Raw genomic sequence first — 18,729 nt, 5'->3', positions numbered from 1 at the left:
GAGGACAAGGGCACAAATTGGAAGACAGAAAGTTTCACGTGAAGATGAGAATAAGCTTTACTGTGTTAGTGACAGAGCACTGGAATAGGTTACCCAGAGAGGTTGTGGAGTCCCCTGCTCTGGAGATGCTCAAAGCCCACCTGAACCTTTCCTGTGCAACCTACTGTAGGGAGCTGTATGAGCAGGAGTTGGACTGGACGATCCCCGGAGGTCTCTTCCAGCCCCTGTATTCTGTGAACTCATCACCAGGTTTTACTCAGGAACTTCAATAATGTGCTTTTCCCCCAGTTTCTAATCCGATAAGGAGAACGCATGAGGTTTTTGGCCTTGCAAAACAACACGGCTTTTAAAGAACAGCTGAGGGATCAACTGCAAAGCAGGGCATTGCATTTCATGCTCGCAGGTCAGCTGTCCTTTCCCGCTGCCTTTTGGCTCTGCTAGGAACTTCAGGATCTTGAGAACTGCTCCACGGTGCTGAAGCCATCTTCCATCTTCTGGTGCCGTGGCAGAGCAGGCTGGACCACAGGGCCTCCTCAGGACACCCGCTGGCTCTTGGTGCCTCATGGCACGATGCCTTTGGGCTCAGTGCCTTCAGCCTGTGTTTTGGCAGGTGAGCATCTGCTACAGGCACTGCACACCTCCTCAGTGAGGAAATAAGGATTTTCTGCCCACATGTGCCATATACACTTGAACAAAGTAATCCACCAAGGAGTGCTGTATCCTGACTGAAGCATCTGTGAAACCACAGTCTGTTACAGCTACAAACCAGTATGGGGGCTCACCTGGCTCTGAAGGGCTCGCTGTTCCCAAGCAGTAATGTTAAGAAGGAGCTGTGTTACAGCACAACACAAACCCGTAGCGTGAATAAGAAAAGCTCTTTGTCTCCGTGAGAAGTACAGCTGAAGTGGAAAAAATTATATGGTCTACCTGCTAAGTGCTTTCCTCTTTGCACTTCATAAAAGAGGAGGCCACATCAGTGGGAGATGCCCGTGTAGCTCATTTGGTAATGCTTCAGTGATGTTTGCTGGGGCATTCTGGGTTTCAGCTTGCACCAGCACCCCTTAGGAGTCACCAGAGAGGTACTGGCCTAGTTGGTCAGGCGTCTGCAGGATTGAACTCTGTGTGGATTTTACTTTGTTGCCAACCTTAGTAGGAAGCAGTAGGAAAGCTATCCGTGCTGCTGCAGTATCTGCTGAAAGCAGGATCTCTTCCTTCCCCGGTGCACAGCCAAGATCAGATTCTGCCTTTGAGGCTTCCCAACATGTGAAACAGTACCTATATTTGAGGGGTTTAGCTTCCCTAAGAACACCTAAAACCAAGTAGTTTCAGCAGACATCTTGCCGTTTCCTTGGAAGCAGAGCTGCTTTGCAGGGAAGGCACGTAGCACATCAGCAGTATGGAGTGGAGTGACAACATTTCTTTCCTATGAAGCATCCCAGGCTTGGCTTGGAGCTTTAACTTACAAAAGGTATTGGTTAAGTAAGAGAAAAATGAGTAGGTTTGTTGTTAGATTGTGTTTTAAAGCTCATCCACATACCTGCAGAGAAGCACAGAGGGACAGTGGTGAGAGGGGTATCCCAAATAACATGGGGGCCACCACCCCCACCCCCTGCTGTCTTGAGATCTATGGGCAGCCACTGGGCAGGCCAGGTGTCTGAGCCAGACTGCTGATGGGATGCACCTTGTGCAGATGTATACGCATGTGTGTATTTGTTCATTTATTTGTTTGTTCGTGTGATCTCTAAGACACAGCTATGGAAGGAGCCTATTTCCACCTTGCAGTGCCTGTCAGCATCTGGCTGTGGCTGAGTCCTGCTTTCCTCAGCTGCACCCTTCAGGCCCTGCGTGCATAGCAGTAAATCTTGGTGAGCTTTCAAGACTGAGGTAGTGTGAAGCTCCCTTATGACCCCTTTTTGATGCCCTTCCTCAGGCTGAGGGAGTCCTGGAGTGGTTCAGCCCCAGATAAACCATGCATGGTGCTTTGAGCACCCTGATCAAGCTGCAGATGTCTCTGCTTATTGCAGTGGGGTTGGACTAAATGGCCTTTAAAGGTCCCTTCCAACTCTAAGAGTTCTATGATTCAATGATAAGTGAGCATCTGTTTTGAGCGTGGGATGTTTGACCCATTGGCTTATCTTCCAACTTTAGTAGTCTGACAGATTTCATCAACAAAAGGGGTATCTAAAAAGTGATTGAAAAGGGAGCTGCTTCTTTGCATCTAGAAATAGGCAGGAAATGCACATCTGAAACCTCTTTGTTATTTATTTGCCAACACCATTATTTGTTATGCTATGAGCTGCACCAGCTGAAGGGCAGTTATGTTCAGCAGAGGTTAACTTAAATTTCATCCATTTTAGCTATCTCAGTAACAGATAATGGGCCAATACATCTTATTTTGTTGCTTTCAGGGTTTAGGTTCAATTGTGTGGAAAAAGCTCTCTGGCCATCCACCTGCAGGGCTTTAGATCTGAGAGTGCCCGTCTGGGTAAAACAGCTTAGATCAAGGCAGTCCTTGCTTTAGGGTGCTGTGCACATTAATTTAGGCTGCAGAAGTGTTTAATTAAAATGGGAGAGAGGTTTTCCAGATGATGTTGGTGAAAAGGTCATGGAAGGCTGAGCTCAGTAAATTAACAATATGCATATATGTGGTTTCACATGACTACAAAACGATGGAGAAACCTACACTGATACTTCTTTTTTAAAATGCATCGGTGTTGGAATGTGAACACCTTTAAAATCTGAACTTATAGAAGATTGAAGTAGTTAATTAGATGAAATAATGATAAAGCAGTCAGTTAGGTGTCTGAACTGATGGAATACAAAGCAGCTGCAGTAGTTTATCAAACAGCTAAATCAGATATTGATGGCCATAATCTTTCCTGCAGGAGAGGAGAGGAATATTTATGTTTTTTATGTCTGTCCAATGTGTTCAGGTTAGTAACTGAAAGCTGCAAAGCAGGATGGATTGGGGTCTGTTCTTTCTAATTTAGGACTTCAAATTAAATGTGGGAGGAGGCCTTGTTGCTGCTCGTTGCCTTGCTGTAGGCAATTTCCTTTCTTCAAAGCATTCATTAAATGATAAAGGCAAAATGAATATGAATCTTCTATCCCTTATGCTTACTCATTAATAAACGTAAACAGTAGGTTTTTGGTCATGGTTCATATTTCCAGGTGCCAATTGCCGTACATAAATTGATGTATATGGTAACACTGGCTGGGGTCAGCCTGTCTGGGGGCTGATTTGAGTCCTCAGAGCACTGATGGTGGAAAAACCTGTGCTAGAGAGGAGGTATTTTTATTACTTGTACTAAAATCAAAAGGCCTCCATATTTAAAACAAAAAGCTAAGCTAAATCTGCCTACACTGAGAGTTGGAATTGCTTGAATAAGTGCTAGAAAGACAGAGGAGTGGCACAGCAGGATGCATTACCTTCAGATTGTGTTTGAAGGTGACAATTTGTTTGCATACAGCTGTAGTGGCCACTGATTAATATGTCTGTTTCTGGAAGAAAACAACTTAAAATTTGCTGTGTGCCATTGTACATCATGGCCAGGAACAACAGTGAGTGCAGCAGCCTCCCGGCAAGGCAGCACGTTCGTTCGGAGGAAGAAGATTAGATGAGGTACAGGAGGAAAAATGCTGATTGCTGTTTCCCTTGACACTGCAACATTCTTGGATAAATCACATTGATGAACTTGGAGAAGAATGCCTGGAAGAGGGTGAAAAAGCGATATGACCCCTGAGAAAGGAAGCCGGCGCAGACTTCAACAGGCAATTTTTTTTCTTTTTATTTCCCATGCTGTACCAGTTAGCACCACAAGTTCCACTTGTTTCTTTTTTCTCTTGGTTTTTGTTGTTATTGTTATTTTTTAGACAGTCTTGGATCTTTCTGTATATATTTGAGGATAGAGATCTTGGCTGTGTGCTGCAGTCCCACTGGTGTCCTTGCAGCCTTACACAGAAGCTTCAAAACTCTGCGCCTGTCCATCAGGAGTTCATTCACTTGTTTGTTATGTTGTTCTTTTATTGGTCTAGGATGTCTTTCTATATCATAGAACCATAGAATGGCTTGGGTTGAAAAGGACCACAATGATCATTGAGTTTCAACCCCCCTGCTGTGTGCAGGTCGCCAGCTACCAGACCAGGCTGCCCAGAGCCACATCCAGCCTGGCCTTGAATGCCTCCAGGGATGGAGCATCCACAACCTCTTTGGGCAACTTGTTGCAGTGCCTCACCACATCTGAGCGAAAAACTTCGTCCTATATATGCATATATATGTATGCATGTAAATATGTATGTAGGCACACTTGTATATATCAACCCCAAACAAACCTTTTCGTTAATTTTTATTTCAACTCTGACTCCAAATAACCTCCTCTCTCCCCATCTCCTCCACATGTTGCAGTTGCACAATTAATCAGCCTGAAAGGTATATTAGACTGTTGATAAATTTTTCATCATGTTTCCTACCACCTCTGAAAATATCCCGGGAGTGGCAAACCCTCTCTGGTTATTTAATTATCTGTTTTTTAATCTCTCCTCCCTACTTTTTATGGAGGGTTTTTTTTTGGATGTGGAGTTTATGAGCTGTAAAGGAAAACCCAGTGGTGATTACATGGTACTCTGCTGATGTAACAGATGGTGCACACAGCATTGTGTCCCATCTCTGCCACCCCATCGAGCAGGGAATAGCAAAGGGGAGGAATGCAGGTGCTTCAGTCTCCAGCTCTGCAATTTCACGCCTGGGCTGTCCTGCCTAACCTTAGCATTCAAACCACTCTTTATATATATCCCCTGTGCTCCAATGTGACCTAAAGCCATTCCGCCCTGCTGCCTCCCTTCCTCTGCTGACCTCGTGTCATGGAGCTGGCAGCCCCAGACACCTCCTCACTTCTTGCCACTTCCCCAGTGAAAGCCAATGGCTCTCAGCCCTTGGAAGACGCTTGTTCAAACTTCCAGCATGGCACAAGTGTCTGCAGCAGTCTGGGGCTGCACTTTGATGCCCTGTCTGCTTGGAGAGTTAGCTAGTTATTTCAGCAGCAGTGCCTTCCTTTTCTCTAATCTGGGTTTGCATGTAAGCCATGCCCAGAGCCTGCACTGGCTGCAATCCAGAGAGGCTGTGGAGTGTCCCACCTTTAGATAGTCAAAAGCCATGTGGACGTGGTACTGAGCAACAGCTCAGTGCCCTGCTTGAGCAGGGCATTGGAACAGGTGGACCCAGATCTTCCTTCCATAGACACCATAGACAGCTTGAACCCTCACAGCTTCTCCTGTCCCTGCACCACTCAGCAGAACTCTTTTTTGGTATTTGCTCCCCACCCTGGTACTTCCATCCACAGGTGCATCCTTACAGCCTGGATTCCCCATACTGTCCAATTGCTGGCTTGGCAATGTCAGGACCGTGGGCACCTTTCTCCTTAGTACCACTGTGCAACCTCCCAGGGGCAGGTGGAGGGAGGGATGAAAACTCCAATTTGGTGCATGTGTTCTTAAGGTAGCTTTAGGAGAGCAGTGTGGAACAACTTTTGCTGTACATTCATGTTGTGCACAAAGAAGTTTGCCTGGTGCGAGGGGGAACCTTGAGCCATCAGCAAGGCAAGCCGTATGGTTGTATTTTACGTCCTAGAAATAGGATAAACTCAGTCACATCTCCCTTATGAGGCTTTTTTGTTTTGTTTTAAAGTCATATTCAAATGCAGATTTAATGTGGAAACATGTTTCCTGATCTAAAGGTGAAGAGTTTAACTGTACGGGATAAATATTTAAAAGCAGCATATCTCTTTCCAGTAAAAATACTCTGGGCAGAGACTTCCTTTTGGTAGCAAAATGAGGCTGTTATTTTACGTGCCTTTGACCTGATTCCAAATGAATCTTTAAAATAGCAAAGTTGGCAGCTCTGGCTGTGGGAGACAGCCAGGTGCAAAGGGGCCGAGCTGGTAGAGGCAAAGAGGTGAAAGTGGTGGGTGGGGATGGACACTAACCTGGGGCTGTCTTCTTCAACCACTGCCAACATCACGTGCTAGGGTTGCAGTGTATGGCTTGCAAATGGCCTATATAATTAATTGCCGGTTAGAATCATCTAATTATTGACTTCATGATTATTAATTGAAGGTGTGGATGGGTTTGAAGTTGTGCCCAACTACTGTCATAACTCAGCAGTGCAGTTGCAGATGATTTTCTCAGCCCAGAGTTGGTACGGTTGCCTGTGAACAACTGGAAGATGGTTGGGTTTTGTCTCCTCTGTTGATCATCTGGAGTTGAAAGGATGGTATCTCAGCAGACTGCTTGGGGCCAAGGAGTCCTGAGAAACTCATCCATGAGCACTGTGGTGCTTCAAACCCTGAAGCTGAGGGCAGGAGTAGGGATTCCCATGCATATCCCAACAGCAGAGATCTCATTCTTCATTGTTAAGTCGTTGTTACAGCTCAGAATAACAGTTATTAGTCACTGTGTGATTATGAGGGGTTTTGTATTCACTGCTTGCCACTTATTATTTATTTAAACACCTCTCCCAAGCATCCTTCAAGACATCATTAGGTAGGTGTTTCTGAGGGATGCAGGGCTGTGATTACTTGTTAGAGCTTGGGCACAATGGAATGTGCTGTGTGAGGCTCAGCAGTATTTCTGCACCTTATTTGGATGTGTTTGCGTATTGTCATATCCCAGCACCTTAAATGTTCTTCTGCTTTATTCCTTCTTACTACTGCTGAAGCTTTAGCTCAGTTTATGTTTTCTCTTGGTTAATAAATCTTCACGTTTGCACAAGTCTTATTTTTAGGTTTTGGGTATTTGAAATGTTTCAATGAATATTTTTGCTGAGCCCCTCAGCACAGCTGTGCCTGGGGTTCAGGTGGCAGGGAGGCGTTGGGTCGCACTCGGGTGACCCTCACCCCAGAGTGGATATCTATCACAGAACCCTCATCTCCTCTCACCCACCCCAACATCCTTCTCCAAAGAACTGTGTTTGAACAGGAGGAATTGCTGCTAGGTGTTTCCCTTGTAAGGGCATCTTGCAAGCCTGCTCCCACAGCTCCCCATGCATCAGCTGGGCTCATCAAGTGACCCTTCAAGTGGGGGATGCCCACTTGAGCATTGGTTTGAAGGGTCAGTTGATGTGGAAGAGAGAGTCCAGGTAGAGGCAAAGCTGCTCCATACAAATATAACCAATAAAGCTCCATCATGCCTTCCTTTTGAGAAGCAATTTATTGGGAAGTGAAATCTTTACCTGCAGTGGATATATAGGTAAAACTGCAGCTGCCTCTTCTCTCGGAGATGGTCAGGATGTGGCATATCATGCTGTTTGGATTACAAGATAGCTGAAGGCTCCCTTCCTTGAATACTGGATGCAACATAAGCTTTAATTAAATCAGCTAGATTTCTTCATGTAGGCTTGCTCATGTAGGGACCACTTCTACCCGTAGGCTGCTTGTTCAGCCTTCGCCCAATGGGGCTTTTACCTTTGGTTGGGGTACCAGAATCTACCAGCATGGAGAAAACAATTAGTTTGTAAGTGTTATTACTCAGGCAGGAACAATTTAAGAGTCTTTGTGCAGCTTTTTTTTTTTCTTCCCAATTGCTTTTTAGTTGCTGGAATTAAGTGTGTAATTTTAATGGGGATCCTCTTAGTTAAATCACAGACTGGGTGGGATGAGTTGGCTGCAGGCCACAGTATGCCTCTCCTGTGACCTTGTGCAGCATCCCCAGTGCTCCCACCGCCGTGCCAGCACCCCTCCAGCAAAAGGCTTGCCATCGATGGGGGTGGCTTTCAGAGACATCCACAGCTGTAGGATCAATGTTGGCTTTAGAAATGAGCCTCGCAGCCCTGCCGGAATGCTTTATTTAGTTCGTTCTCTGATAAAAGCTCTGACCTACATCTAGCAGCAGGAAGCAACGAGGCTTTGATAGTACTCAGGCATCCCAGTGGAGGGCACACTGCTAACTGAGGCCTCCAAGTCAAAAATGGATGTGCCCTTTAAAATAAAACCACATAAACTAAGAAGATCTGTCAGTAAATGGCTTGATCTCCAGGCTGTGTATGCAGTACATATGCACTTTTGATGGAGAAGATGTATCTCTTTTTCAAGTGTAGTTACTAGGAAAAAGTGCTTTTTAAAATTATTAGTAAACGTACCAAAAGCCAAAAAACCTGTCAACCCAAGTCCCTTAGAGCTTCAGATCTCTGTGTATGTATGTAGATGTAACCACTGGGCTCTTGGTGTATTGATGTCCTTTCCAAGCTGCCGCTGCCCTAGAAGCAATTTAGGAGATGTCTGGAAGGGGCCAGGCAGTTTTACAGCTGCTTCCTCCCAGCAGCCTGCTGCCACCCAGGAGTCATGGAGAGGTCAGCAATCACAGGATGATAATTAGAGAATTGACCTGGCAAATCAATAGGTGCAGGACACGGGGCGATGCGCTGGGACGGCCACTGGTCTGCATCGCTCGCCTGGGGGGTTGTGTCTGTGTGATCACCGTGCTGTGTACTCACATGGTTTGTTTTTCCCCTTGTCAGGATGAACTTGACCTCACTGACAAGCACAGAGAAGCTATGTTTGCCCTGCCGGCGGAGAAGAAGTGGCAGATCTACTGCAGCAAGAAAAAAGTAAGAGACATGTCTGCGTGCTACTATAGCTGAGCGTTCACCTTCCCTATACCTGGGAGGGGAGGCATGTGAAGGAGAAGCAACAACTTTGTGTGCTCTTTGTGCAAAGTAGTATTTGGGGCATCACAGAAACCTGTCTGTTCCCTGAGGTGGTCCTGGGAAATTTAGGTGGCCAGCAGGGACCTGAGAGCCACATCTTCAAAATGCAGAACCCTTTCTGCTGAGCCCTCTTGGATATGAGCTGGGTCTCTGCAAGGCACTTGGTTTCCTTGCAATTTCTCCAAGTCCCAAAACTGGGGACAGACTGACCACTGCAAGCCTCGTGGTCACTCAAGGTCTGGGCTTCCTGCACTCCAATAGCATTTTTTCCCCTGTATAACAAAGATTTTTGCTCCTGTATTCTTGCAAAGCAGTCCATTCCCTGAGGGTTGCAGAACCCCCAGCTGAGGGGGGGGAATCACTTCTTTCCCTGTATTGCCCAAAGTAGAGATCCTGCAGGAATTACTGCACTGGGGAGAAATGGGGCAAAAAGTCCTTCCAGTATTTAAAAGGGGCTCATTAGGAGGGAGACCAACTTTTGACATAGACTGATAGTGACAGGACAAGTGGAAATGGTTTTAAACTAAAAGAGGAGAGGTTTAGATTAGATGTTAGGGGGAAATTTTTCATTTAAAGGGAGGTGAGGCCCTGGCACTGCTATGGGTACCCATCCCTGGCCAAGTTGGATGGGGCCCTGGGTCTGATCTGGTGCCTGATTTAGAGGTTGTTCATTCCTCCACTGCCAATTTTGGCTCCCATTAGAAGGAAGCTGAAGAGTTGCAGATGTTTGGAGCTAGGTGTTCTTTAAGATCCTTTCCAACTCAGGCCATTCTATGATTCTTTGAAAAAATATTAAATTTTAGAAACTGATTGAAGCATGGTAAGGACAAGTTGATTCCAGGAGCTTAGCTTTGCATCTTCATCTCTCAGTGGGGGGCAAATGCCCATCATTCCCAAATTTGCTATCACATCCCATAACGTTTCCATTTTGCTGCAGAAGTTGGCTTTGAAATGCTCATGGTGGCCTGGCTGTGCTCACATGGCACTTGTCACTGCTAATGCATGTTTTCTTCAGCTCTAGCAATGGCACCAGATTTTCTAGCCTCATTTCAGGCCAAGAGACAGCTTACCTTGCTCATGTAGGGTTAAGTTTTAAGCCTCTCAGAAATACCCCTAAAATCCATGTATTATTGTTATACAGAGGCCTGGCATACCCGAGATTTAAATTGGAGGGGAGAAGATGTTAACAAATTACAGGCACTGTTCCTAATCAACAAGGAAATGAGCAGAGGATGCTCACTTGTCGCTGCCTCTAGGATAAAGCTAGCCATGGTCCAGTGTGTCTGGATAATCAGAGACAGTAGGAACTTAAATCAAGCAGCTCCATGTAATTATTATTATGTGTGAAGATTATGTGGTATCTAATCTCCTGTGTAGGGTTTAGATGGGACTGATGTTCCCCCATTCCAGCACTCACACAGGCACTGTGATGTGTTTTGAAAATGGTGCTGAAGAAAGTCACTGCTCCTTGGTGGGTGTGAAGGAAAGAGCTGCAGAGGTGCCCTGTGCCATCCTCCAGAGCACTGCCCTGCTCGAGAAACCATCTGGGAAACCTGCAGGGCTTATGCAGGAGGTGTGCTGGTGGCTGGTTTGCAAGAAAGACAAATGCTTTTGTCCTGCTTTTTAATTAAAAATGAGCAAAACCATCTCAGCAGAGCCTTCAGCAGGTGGGAAGCGCAGAGAGCCAGGAATCAGGTGTGCTGGAAAACATTTCCCTGTGTATGGCACGCTCTAGGCAGTCCTGCTCCCCTGTGGTGAACATGGCTTGAGGACAACAGAAACATTTGTGGCTGTCACAGCACCTTGCAGAGCTCATACTTGTGTACCTCTTTGGTTTTTATCTGGCTTTATCTTCAGGGTAGCTTGTAATATCTGGCACTGAGGGTTGGACTTCTCCAACTGAGAGTAATTACTGGGATTAGGCAGCAGTGCTGTGCTGGATATGAGGCTGGGGTCCTACCTAGCTGCCTCCGCCACAGCCCCAGTGGCTGTGATTTGGGAAATTCGGGACAGCCTGAAATATTTTGGCTTGTCAATGGTTAATAGCAAGTCATTGCTTGAAATGCATGAGAACTTGTAACACCTGATGGGTCCTGGGGGGAGTTGGCAAAGGCTGATATCAGTCATAGGCAGCTGAGTGACTTGCCAAGGGTCCAAAACTTTCCTGAGAGCAGTTTTTAAGAGACCTTAAAGGTTCCAACCCCTCTGCCATGTGCAGGGTTGCCAACCAGTAAGTCAGACACTAGATCAGATTATAGATCAGGCTGCCCAGAACCCCATCCAACCTGGCCCTGAGCACCTCCAGGGATGGGGCACCACAGCTTTCTAGGCAGCAGTGCCAGGGCCTCAATGCCCTCTGATGCTCTGAGTGCAGGGAGAGAAAAAGCAGCTTGTGATTGAGGCTGGCCAGACTGGAGGCAGCCACTCAGGCAGGAGCTGAAGTCTGCATTAAATCCACACTCAAATCAGGAGGGAGGATTTAAAGAGTACTGGACCCCCTTTGAAGTTGTCAGCTCTTTCTTCAGCCGAGATAAAGCAAGGAGATGTGAAAGTGGAGGTGCATTAACAGCAGGATAAGGTCTGATTTTAGAAGTGGTATTTCTGGATGACGACTCGTTTCATACCTCATCTCAAAGCATTTTATTCCCTGCTGGTCCTGCTCTCCAGGAGAGGATATTGCTCGGAAGCACAGAGAGGAAGCCGGAGGGTTTCCAGGTTTAACGTTTCTTTAGCTGTGGGTTTGAGACAGTAAAAACAAAGAGGGACTCGGGATGGCCTTTCTCAAGCAGAGAGGACAGGCTCCAAAGGGAGCTAATAAATAACACTGTGCTCTTACTCTGCAGCACCTCTTCCTTGCAGGAGGGTTGACTCCTGCCAGCCCCAGCCGTCATGCTGCTGGAGCAAGTCACTGGGTCATCTTTAAGATCCTCAGAATGAATGTAGATTGCGGGTATTCAGGCAGAAGTGCACCACAAATAGGTGCATGGAAGGGATTGGTAGCTAAATGCAGTCCAAAAATATATGGGTTCTGGCTCTGGCCCCTCCCTTTCATTTAAACCTATCTCTCTGCAGCATCTGTAGAACCCGAGCAGAGGTTGTGCAGGGATGACAAACGACCTGTGAAGATGACAAACGACGCTGCATGCTTTAAACCTGTGCTGAAAAGCTGTTAGCGTGGTGATGCTGGGCACATAGCTCTTCAGTAGGAAGCTGTCCTCGGGCAAGCAAGAGTTACCTTTACATCTAACATTTCCTCAGCTGTCAGATGTAACATCACGGTCCCTTTGCGTTAGGAAAAGGCAACAGTGGTGTGTTTGCAGGGAGAACAGGGAAAAAACATGATAAATAGGGAAGTGAGTGATGACTCTCCAATGATATTGTTTTTCCCAACCAGATGGCCTCTTTCCTGTCTGACTGTGCCTTCCAACCTCCAGAGAGCTCTGCTTTCCAGCTTTCTGCTCCACGTGCATCTTTGTCCTGGAGCTTGACCACGGGGCTTGTGTTGATATAAATTTCCTCCATTTAAAATCAATTTTCCCTTTTTTTTTTTCCTTCTTTTTTTTTTTTTTTGCTGCAGTAGCTTAGAGCAAAATCTGGCAGAGAGGAAGAGGAAAAAATAGCCCGGCACTTTGCCTGCTAAGCCACCTGGGTTGAATGAGGAGTGCTGCAGCCGGGCGATACCTGCAGTTGTGGCTGCAGCAGGTTGAACAGCATCTCGGGTGTAATTCTCCTGGCTGACACTCCTCCCCTTCCCTCTCCCCCAGCCAGAGAACACGGCTGTGTATACAAGGCTGGGGGTATTTCTCAATAGGAAATGTTTATGGTTTTTATCTTTCAAGGTAATTCCCTTTTTAGTTCCAATCACAACACACTTTTGTTAAAGCGAGGATTTTCTCTGTCTCCAGCCAAAAAATGCATCTGTTAGCAATCTTTTTGGATTTTAAACTGAAGCTTTTTAAACAATGAACCATCTGACTATGAAAGGCATCTGGTCATGGTATATTTGCTTATTGTTAGCATAATTTTTAAACCCTGGGAAAAGCATACAAGGGCCTGTGTGCATTTGTAGAAAGGAGAGTGTAGGAAGTATTAAAGAAGAACTGCATAGCCTGTGGTTTAATGGGATGGTTCAGATCTGAGATAGCAACTTTGGGAGATTCATATTGAATAACAGCCCTTCTCAGCAGCTGTGAGGCTGGCAGGGTCACTCTGTGAGCATTTGGCAGAGCACAGGGAAATGACATTATTTGCATTATTCATTTTTTTGGTGTATGGATGCCACTGCTTGTGCACACCTGGCAAGGGTTCATCCACGTTGGCAGAGCTGTGCTGGCTTGAAACTGCAAACCTGGCAGCTTAAACCTACTTGTGCTACTGCCTGCTTCTTTTTCTACCCAGCAAACAGCACCCAGGTTGATCGTCCTGGACTGTTCCTCTCTTGGCCTTGGAGATGCCAGAACTGGGTGGGCTGCTGGCAGTACCGAGCTTTACTTTGCTCTCCTTTGGAGCTTGCATAAGAACAAATGCATTTGATTCCATTTTTGCAACTGGAACAAAGTTCTTAGAAGGAAGATTCTGCCCTGGTGAGTCTGGCAGCTGTATTCCCACGCAAATCTCCAGGTCAAACAGAGGCTACCTGCTTGTCCCGGACACCTGACGATCTGGCTCCTGTCTCTTTTAGGCTTCTTCTTAACCTTCCTTGTGGGTGTCCTGGAGGGAAGTCCTCCTTGGGCAAGCCAGCTCAGCAGTTTGTCCCAAGAGGGGGGTGTCTACCAGAGTTTCTAGTGGTCAGATCTCTGGGGTTGGCATGGAGCTGGCTGTCAGTCCTCACTTTGGTGCTTCTTAGCAGTCAGCAAGCAAAGGAAACACATTCGGAGGTTTTCCCCGAAGCCTTGGGCTTGCCTGGTGTGTTTCTACCTAACAAGCTGGTAGTCATGGTTTGTAACGCAGAAAAGTGTTGGGCAGGCTGCAGAACTGGGCTTTGGAGATTTTTGCTTCTCCTAAGGCCATCAGGCTCATTGATGGCTGTTCTTGGCAATGCCATGCACTGAGCTGGTCTGATGAGCATTCAGACCCATACATGGAGAAAGGAGGAAGGAAAACCACACTGTGTGGCAACCACTCTGCGTCCCCAGCTGCTTCCCTCCTTCCCCACTGACTTCCTACCTACTCACACCACTTTCCTCTCCCTGGCCAAGCTTCCTAATGAGAGAGGAAGTGGAAGGCTTTGGTGACTAGAGGAAGAAATTGAGAAATGCTTCTGTCCCTGGTTCCCATGGGGTGGGATGTGGTGGACCATCGTGAAGAGCTGAATTTGTTACATCCCACATGCCTCCAAAAACCTGCCTGGGTGAATTCACTCCATCAAAACCTTGGTGCCTGGAAAGCTTCCTCCTTCATCCTGCCTCTGAGCAAAGCCATGTGAGTCACTTCCCTCTGGGCTCCTCACTTTGTCAGGAGGCTCCTTTATTGCCACCAAATGCACTGAAGGACACTTATTGGTGTGCTGTAGACCATTAGCCACAATAATTACCACTGCTCAGCATCCTGCAGTGAGCCAAAGGAAGCCCCTGCCCTGATCTTTGGCTGCTTTATTGTGCTTTCCCCTTTTGCATGGGAGGCTGCCTTTCGACAAGCCTGCCCGGCTGCTCATGTGAATTAATGAGGTTCTGCCACACTTAATTGAGAGCACTCTTTAAATTGGGGGTTTCAGGGAGGAAATGCAAGAGCCCGAGGGAGCCGAAGCAAAAGGAAATATTTATAATGCAGCAAGTTAATTATAAATGAGCAATTTAGCCAATTTTGTTGTTCAGCCTCCTTCCCATCCCCTGGAGACCTTGGTGTTTTGTGCTCCACCGCTCCCTTTCAGTCCTAAGGCAGCAGCAGGTCCGTGTTCACGCTGGGGCAGCAGTCATCTCATGGTTCCATGCTGTGCTGTGGTGGGATCCCACCCCCTTCCCAAGGCTTGGTGTTGCTGCTGGAAGGGGCTGGTGGTAGTGCTGATAGAACCTTCGGTGACTCCCCCAGGAGGGAGCAGGAACTGATCCCATTGTGGGCAGCGTTCAAGGCACATGTGTGCAGTCTGTCTGCACCATTCCCTGAGACAAAGTGAGCGTGCCAACCTCTAAAGGGAGGAAGAAAGCTGGCACAATGGAAATCTTTATCCATAGACTTTGCAGGGCCGGTGCTGAGCCTTCCTGCAGCAGGATTGCTCAGAGGGATGGGCTGACAGATGTACACAGGCTTGCAGCATCCCTGTCCCCCTTGTCTGTTTTTAACTGCCTTGGGCACACATACATGTTCTCTCCATGTCTGCTGCACACATATGTGCACCAGCAGGTGCTGGGGACTCACCCTCTGCATCCTGCTGCAGCTGTGTCAAAGCTGGCAGGGTTTTGTGGTCCCAGCCTGGTGTGTGTGTTCCCATGCAGTGTCTCAAGGCAGCTTTGGATCAGTGAGCTGGGTTATGTTGGCACCCATTATCAGATTCAGGTGAAGTGAGAAACCAAAAGGAGCCTTGGTTTGCTCCTTGCTCCTGCACTATGCAGCTAGGCTGAGTGCATGGGGACGTGGGGTCCTACAGCAGCCCAGGGGGACACTGCATAGGGATGGCAGAGGCAAGTTGCCCTTTGTCTGCAGGCAGAGCACAAGGGATGCTGTGTGGGTTTCCTCAGCTGTGTGGGAGATCTCACAGTATGACTTTCTGTCCTTCTGTTAGATCCATCTCTCAGCACCTAAGTGCTTTCTCCATAATCCTGAGCAGCTGCAGGATAACTGTGACTTCACCATAGCCTGGCATGCTAATTATGGGATTACTGCAGGCACTGCTCTGCCAAATCCCACGGTGGGAAGCCCTGATCACAGGCAGCTGCAGGTAGCTGAAAATTGATGCACTGAGGGCATCCCTCCTGCCTGGAGATAGCTGGGAGGTGGGAATGGTCCCTGCCCCACAGCCATCACTTCAAACAGCCAGTTGGGATGATAGTTCCAAATGTGGCCAAAAATGCAGCAAGATTGGCAGCCAGGTGGGTTGCTTAGGGACAGTTGTTTCAGTTGGTCTGTTTGACAAAGGACAGCAAGAGGTCTCAGGTCTCACCTCTGCCCCTCCATCCTCTTCTTTTCTACTCAGGGCAACTTTTCCAGAGAGAAGCCCATGCCTCCCATTCTCCCTGCTTGTGGAAAGACCAGAGCATATCTATCTCTCCCTTTCAGAGTCAGTGTTTCTCTCTCAACCAGCAGATGAGCATTTCTCGTGTTGGCAGCAGTATTTGGACAAGATGGGGATGATTTTCTCCTCTGCTGAGTTTGGACACCACGCTGGTCCCCTCAATGGCTGGGGATGTGATGGCAGGTGACACGACCTGTGGGATTTTATAGGGATTTTGGGGCACTTGTAGCTGGCAAAAACGTTTTGGCAAAGCACAGGTCTTAACGGTTCTCTCACCAACACAGAGGCAGGCACTGGGACCTCCTGCAGTTTTATTAGGCTTGGCAGTGGGTAGGACAGATTTTTAGTTGTTTTTCTAACATCTTTGAAAAAAAAATATTCTGCTGATTCCCATTTGGATTAAAAAAAAAAAGTTGAGAGGAGGTGAATCAAGTGTTTCATTCAAAACTTGGGTTCTTGGCAGGAGAAGGAAGGGCGAGCAGCCCAAACTAATAAAGGGCACGGAGGCGTAAATACAGTCTTCTTGTTCAGAAAAAAGTCTTTTCATTTGCTTTAAACTTGACCAGATCTGTGGATAAGCAGTTTCTCTCACCTTTGGCATGCTGGGGGAAATGCCTGAGGGGCTGCCACCTGCTCACTCCTGAACTTCTCCTGTCCCCATCCCATAGCCACACACCACAAAGGCTCACTAATTCTCTATTTTGTCCTCTTGGCAAGCTGTACCTTGAGAAATTTGGATGCACAAACATTTCCCATTGATGCCTCTTGAACCAAAGTAAATATTTTGGTCTCTGTTGACTTGCAGAAATCAACTGGACTATCAGTAGTTGTCTGCACGCACGGATGTGGGAGCACAAGAGTGCCTTGTCCAGTTTCTCCCCTAGCAAGGAATTGCAGTGTGGGTTAACCCTCATAAATACCTCAAGCTGCATCTTAAGTTTAGGGGTGGATTGTTTCTTCTGGTCCAACCTGAAGGAGTTATATTTTTTTGTATCCTTTTTCTTCTTTTGGTAGATTGCCCTGCATGTGGCGGGGGGGGTGGAGATTCATGATCCTTGAGGTCCCTTCCAACCCTGGCCATTCTGTGATGTAGGGAAAATAGAGCAGGGAAAAGAGTTGATCTTGAGCTGTTCCTTCAGAACATCCGTACATGCAGTGTTATTTATCTGAGCATGGCTCAGTAGTCTGTTGGTGGTGTCCTACAGGAACATGGCAGACCTTGAAAACTTCTGCTGGGTTTCACCAGGTGCAAAGCATTGTAAGTGGGATGACCAAACAGGGCTCTGCATCAATCACTGTCATAGGTCATGGGCTCAGGGGACGTCCTTTGACAGGGGACATTGCCATGTACTTGTTCTCTCTTACTAACTAATGAATCCCCAGGGAGCTGTCTCTTTTGTGCCAAAAGATTCTCTTATTGATATGTCACAGCCTTCCTCCAGGTGTGGAATCTTGTTCATGTCATATTTATGTAGCCTTCATAGCTTGTAAAAAAACTCATTTTTTTTCCCTCAAAGCACATTCACTGAGGCTGTGCAGCCAAAACCTCAAGGGCACAGTAGAGTTAGTACAAGAGAAATCTGAGTGTAAGATTCCAGACTGATGCAGCATCACTGGGGCAGAGCATAATCACAGATAGATGGCATAAAGTACATGGTATATAAAAAAGCGTGTATTTAATAGATCAGGTAATGTTCTGGAGCCATCAGCAGTGAGTTCAGAAAACAGAAAATTGAGCCTGTATTGATATCAAGTAATGTGAAAGCATGAGGGAACGTCGTAGATGGTTGGCTCTAAAGGGCAGGAGACATTAATGCCATTTCTTTCTGATCAACTCTCTTTGTTTTGCTTTTCCCCACTCTCTGCAGGACCAGGAAGAAAATAAAGGGGCCACTAGCTGGCCTGAGTTTTACATCGATCAGCTGAACTCCATGGCTGCTGTAAGTATTTCTGCTGTGCTACAGCACTGATGGCAATGGTTTAAGCCAGGAGAAATGCAGGGAGAGGTTTCGTTGTTCATTGGACGCTGCTCTGGAGTAAAAAGTTCTCCAAGGCACAGGGGTCTTTCATCTAGCTCCAAGCCAGAAGGCTGCAAGACTGAGGGCAAACAGGGATTTTCAGGCTGGTTTTAGGGAAGCTGTCTGATTGTTCAGTGGCAGAGAGGCACCAAGCTGCCTCTGCAAGGAAAGTGAGATCTCTGCTACCGTTCTGTTCCCTGCTGAACTGGTGGTGGTTGTGCTGGGTAAAAATGAAATAGCACTGTGGGAAATACAGTTCCTGTAAGGCAGGGCTGCACTGGGAGACCTGGGAGATGTCCCACTGACCCCAGATGTGAATACAAGATCCTGTCCCATTTGGGCTGCAGGGTGTCCCTGCAGCCCCCCCACCTACACAGGTGCACACAGGATGCACAATTACCAAAGAAGGCTAAAAGACCCCACCTCTCTCACCCCCCATCACAATTTAGCACCTTTCCCCTGTGGAGTCCCTGCTAGCATTGCCTTAGCCACCTGCATCCTCCCCATAAGTGTCTCTGCTTTCAGAGTTGGTTTCAGGTCCCAGCTCCATCTCCTGCACTGTGGTTTGGCACACTGGGGTTGCTCGTGGCCCTTCTGCTTGTGCCTGCCCCTCATCTCAACTTTACATCTTTCCTTTTGCAGAGGAAATCGCTGATTGCTTTGGAAAAAGAAGATGAGGAGGAGAGAAATAAAACAATAGAAAGTTTGAAGACTGCACTGAGGACGAAACCAATGAGGCAATTCTCTTCATTTCCTTGCTTTATTGCTCTGGTTATAGCTTTTGATTTGTGTTCTCTGGCAGAAGAGTTTTAGAATAGAAATAGAAATGGGAGTAGTGCAGGATG

At 47.0% G+C, this 18,729-nt stretch overlaps 1 protein-coding gene across 1 annotated transcript in view; it reads left to right on the top strand.

The window, feature by feature from the left end:
- DAAM1 (dishevelled associated activator of morphogenesis 1) overlaps window positions 1-18,729 on the top strand; it is an 81,819-nt gene that overhangs the window by 36,361 nt on the left and 26,729 nt on the right. The window contains 3 exon segments of the mRNA XM_048948486.1: window positions 8,510-8,599; window positions 17,735-17,806; window positions 18,527-18,621. Of these exon segments, the coding sequence (XP_048804443.1) occupies window positions 8,510-8,599; window positions 17,735-17,806; window positions 18,527-18,621 (257 nt within the window).

This window comes from Lagopus muta, chromosome 6 (assembly GCF_023343835.1).
Source record: "Lagopus muta isolate bLagMut1 chromosome 6, bLagMut1 primary, whole genome shotgun sequence".
In the NCBI taxonomy this organism is placed as follows: Eukaryota; Metazoa; Chordata; class Aves; order Galliformes; family Phasianidae; genus Lagopus; species Lagopus muta.
The sequence above is the reverse complement of the archived record's forward strand: the minus strand, read 5'-3'. Positions and strand labels throughout refer to the sequence as shown.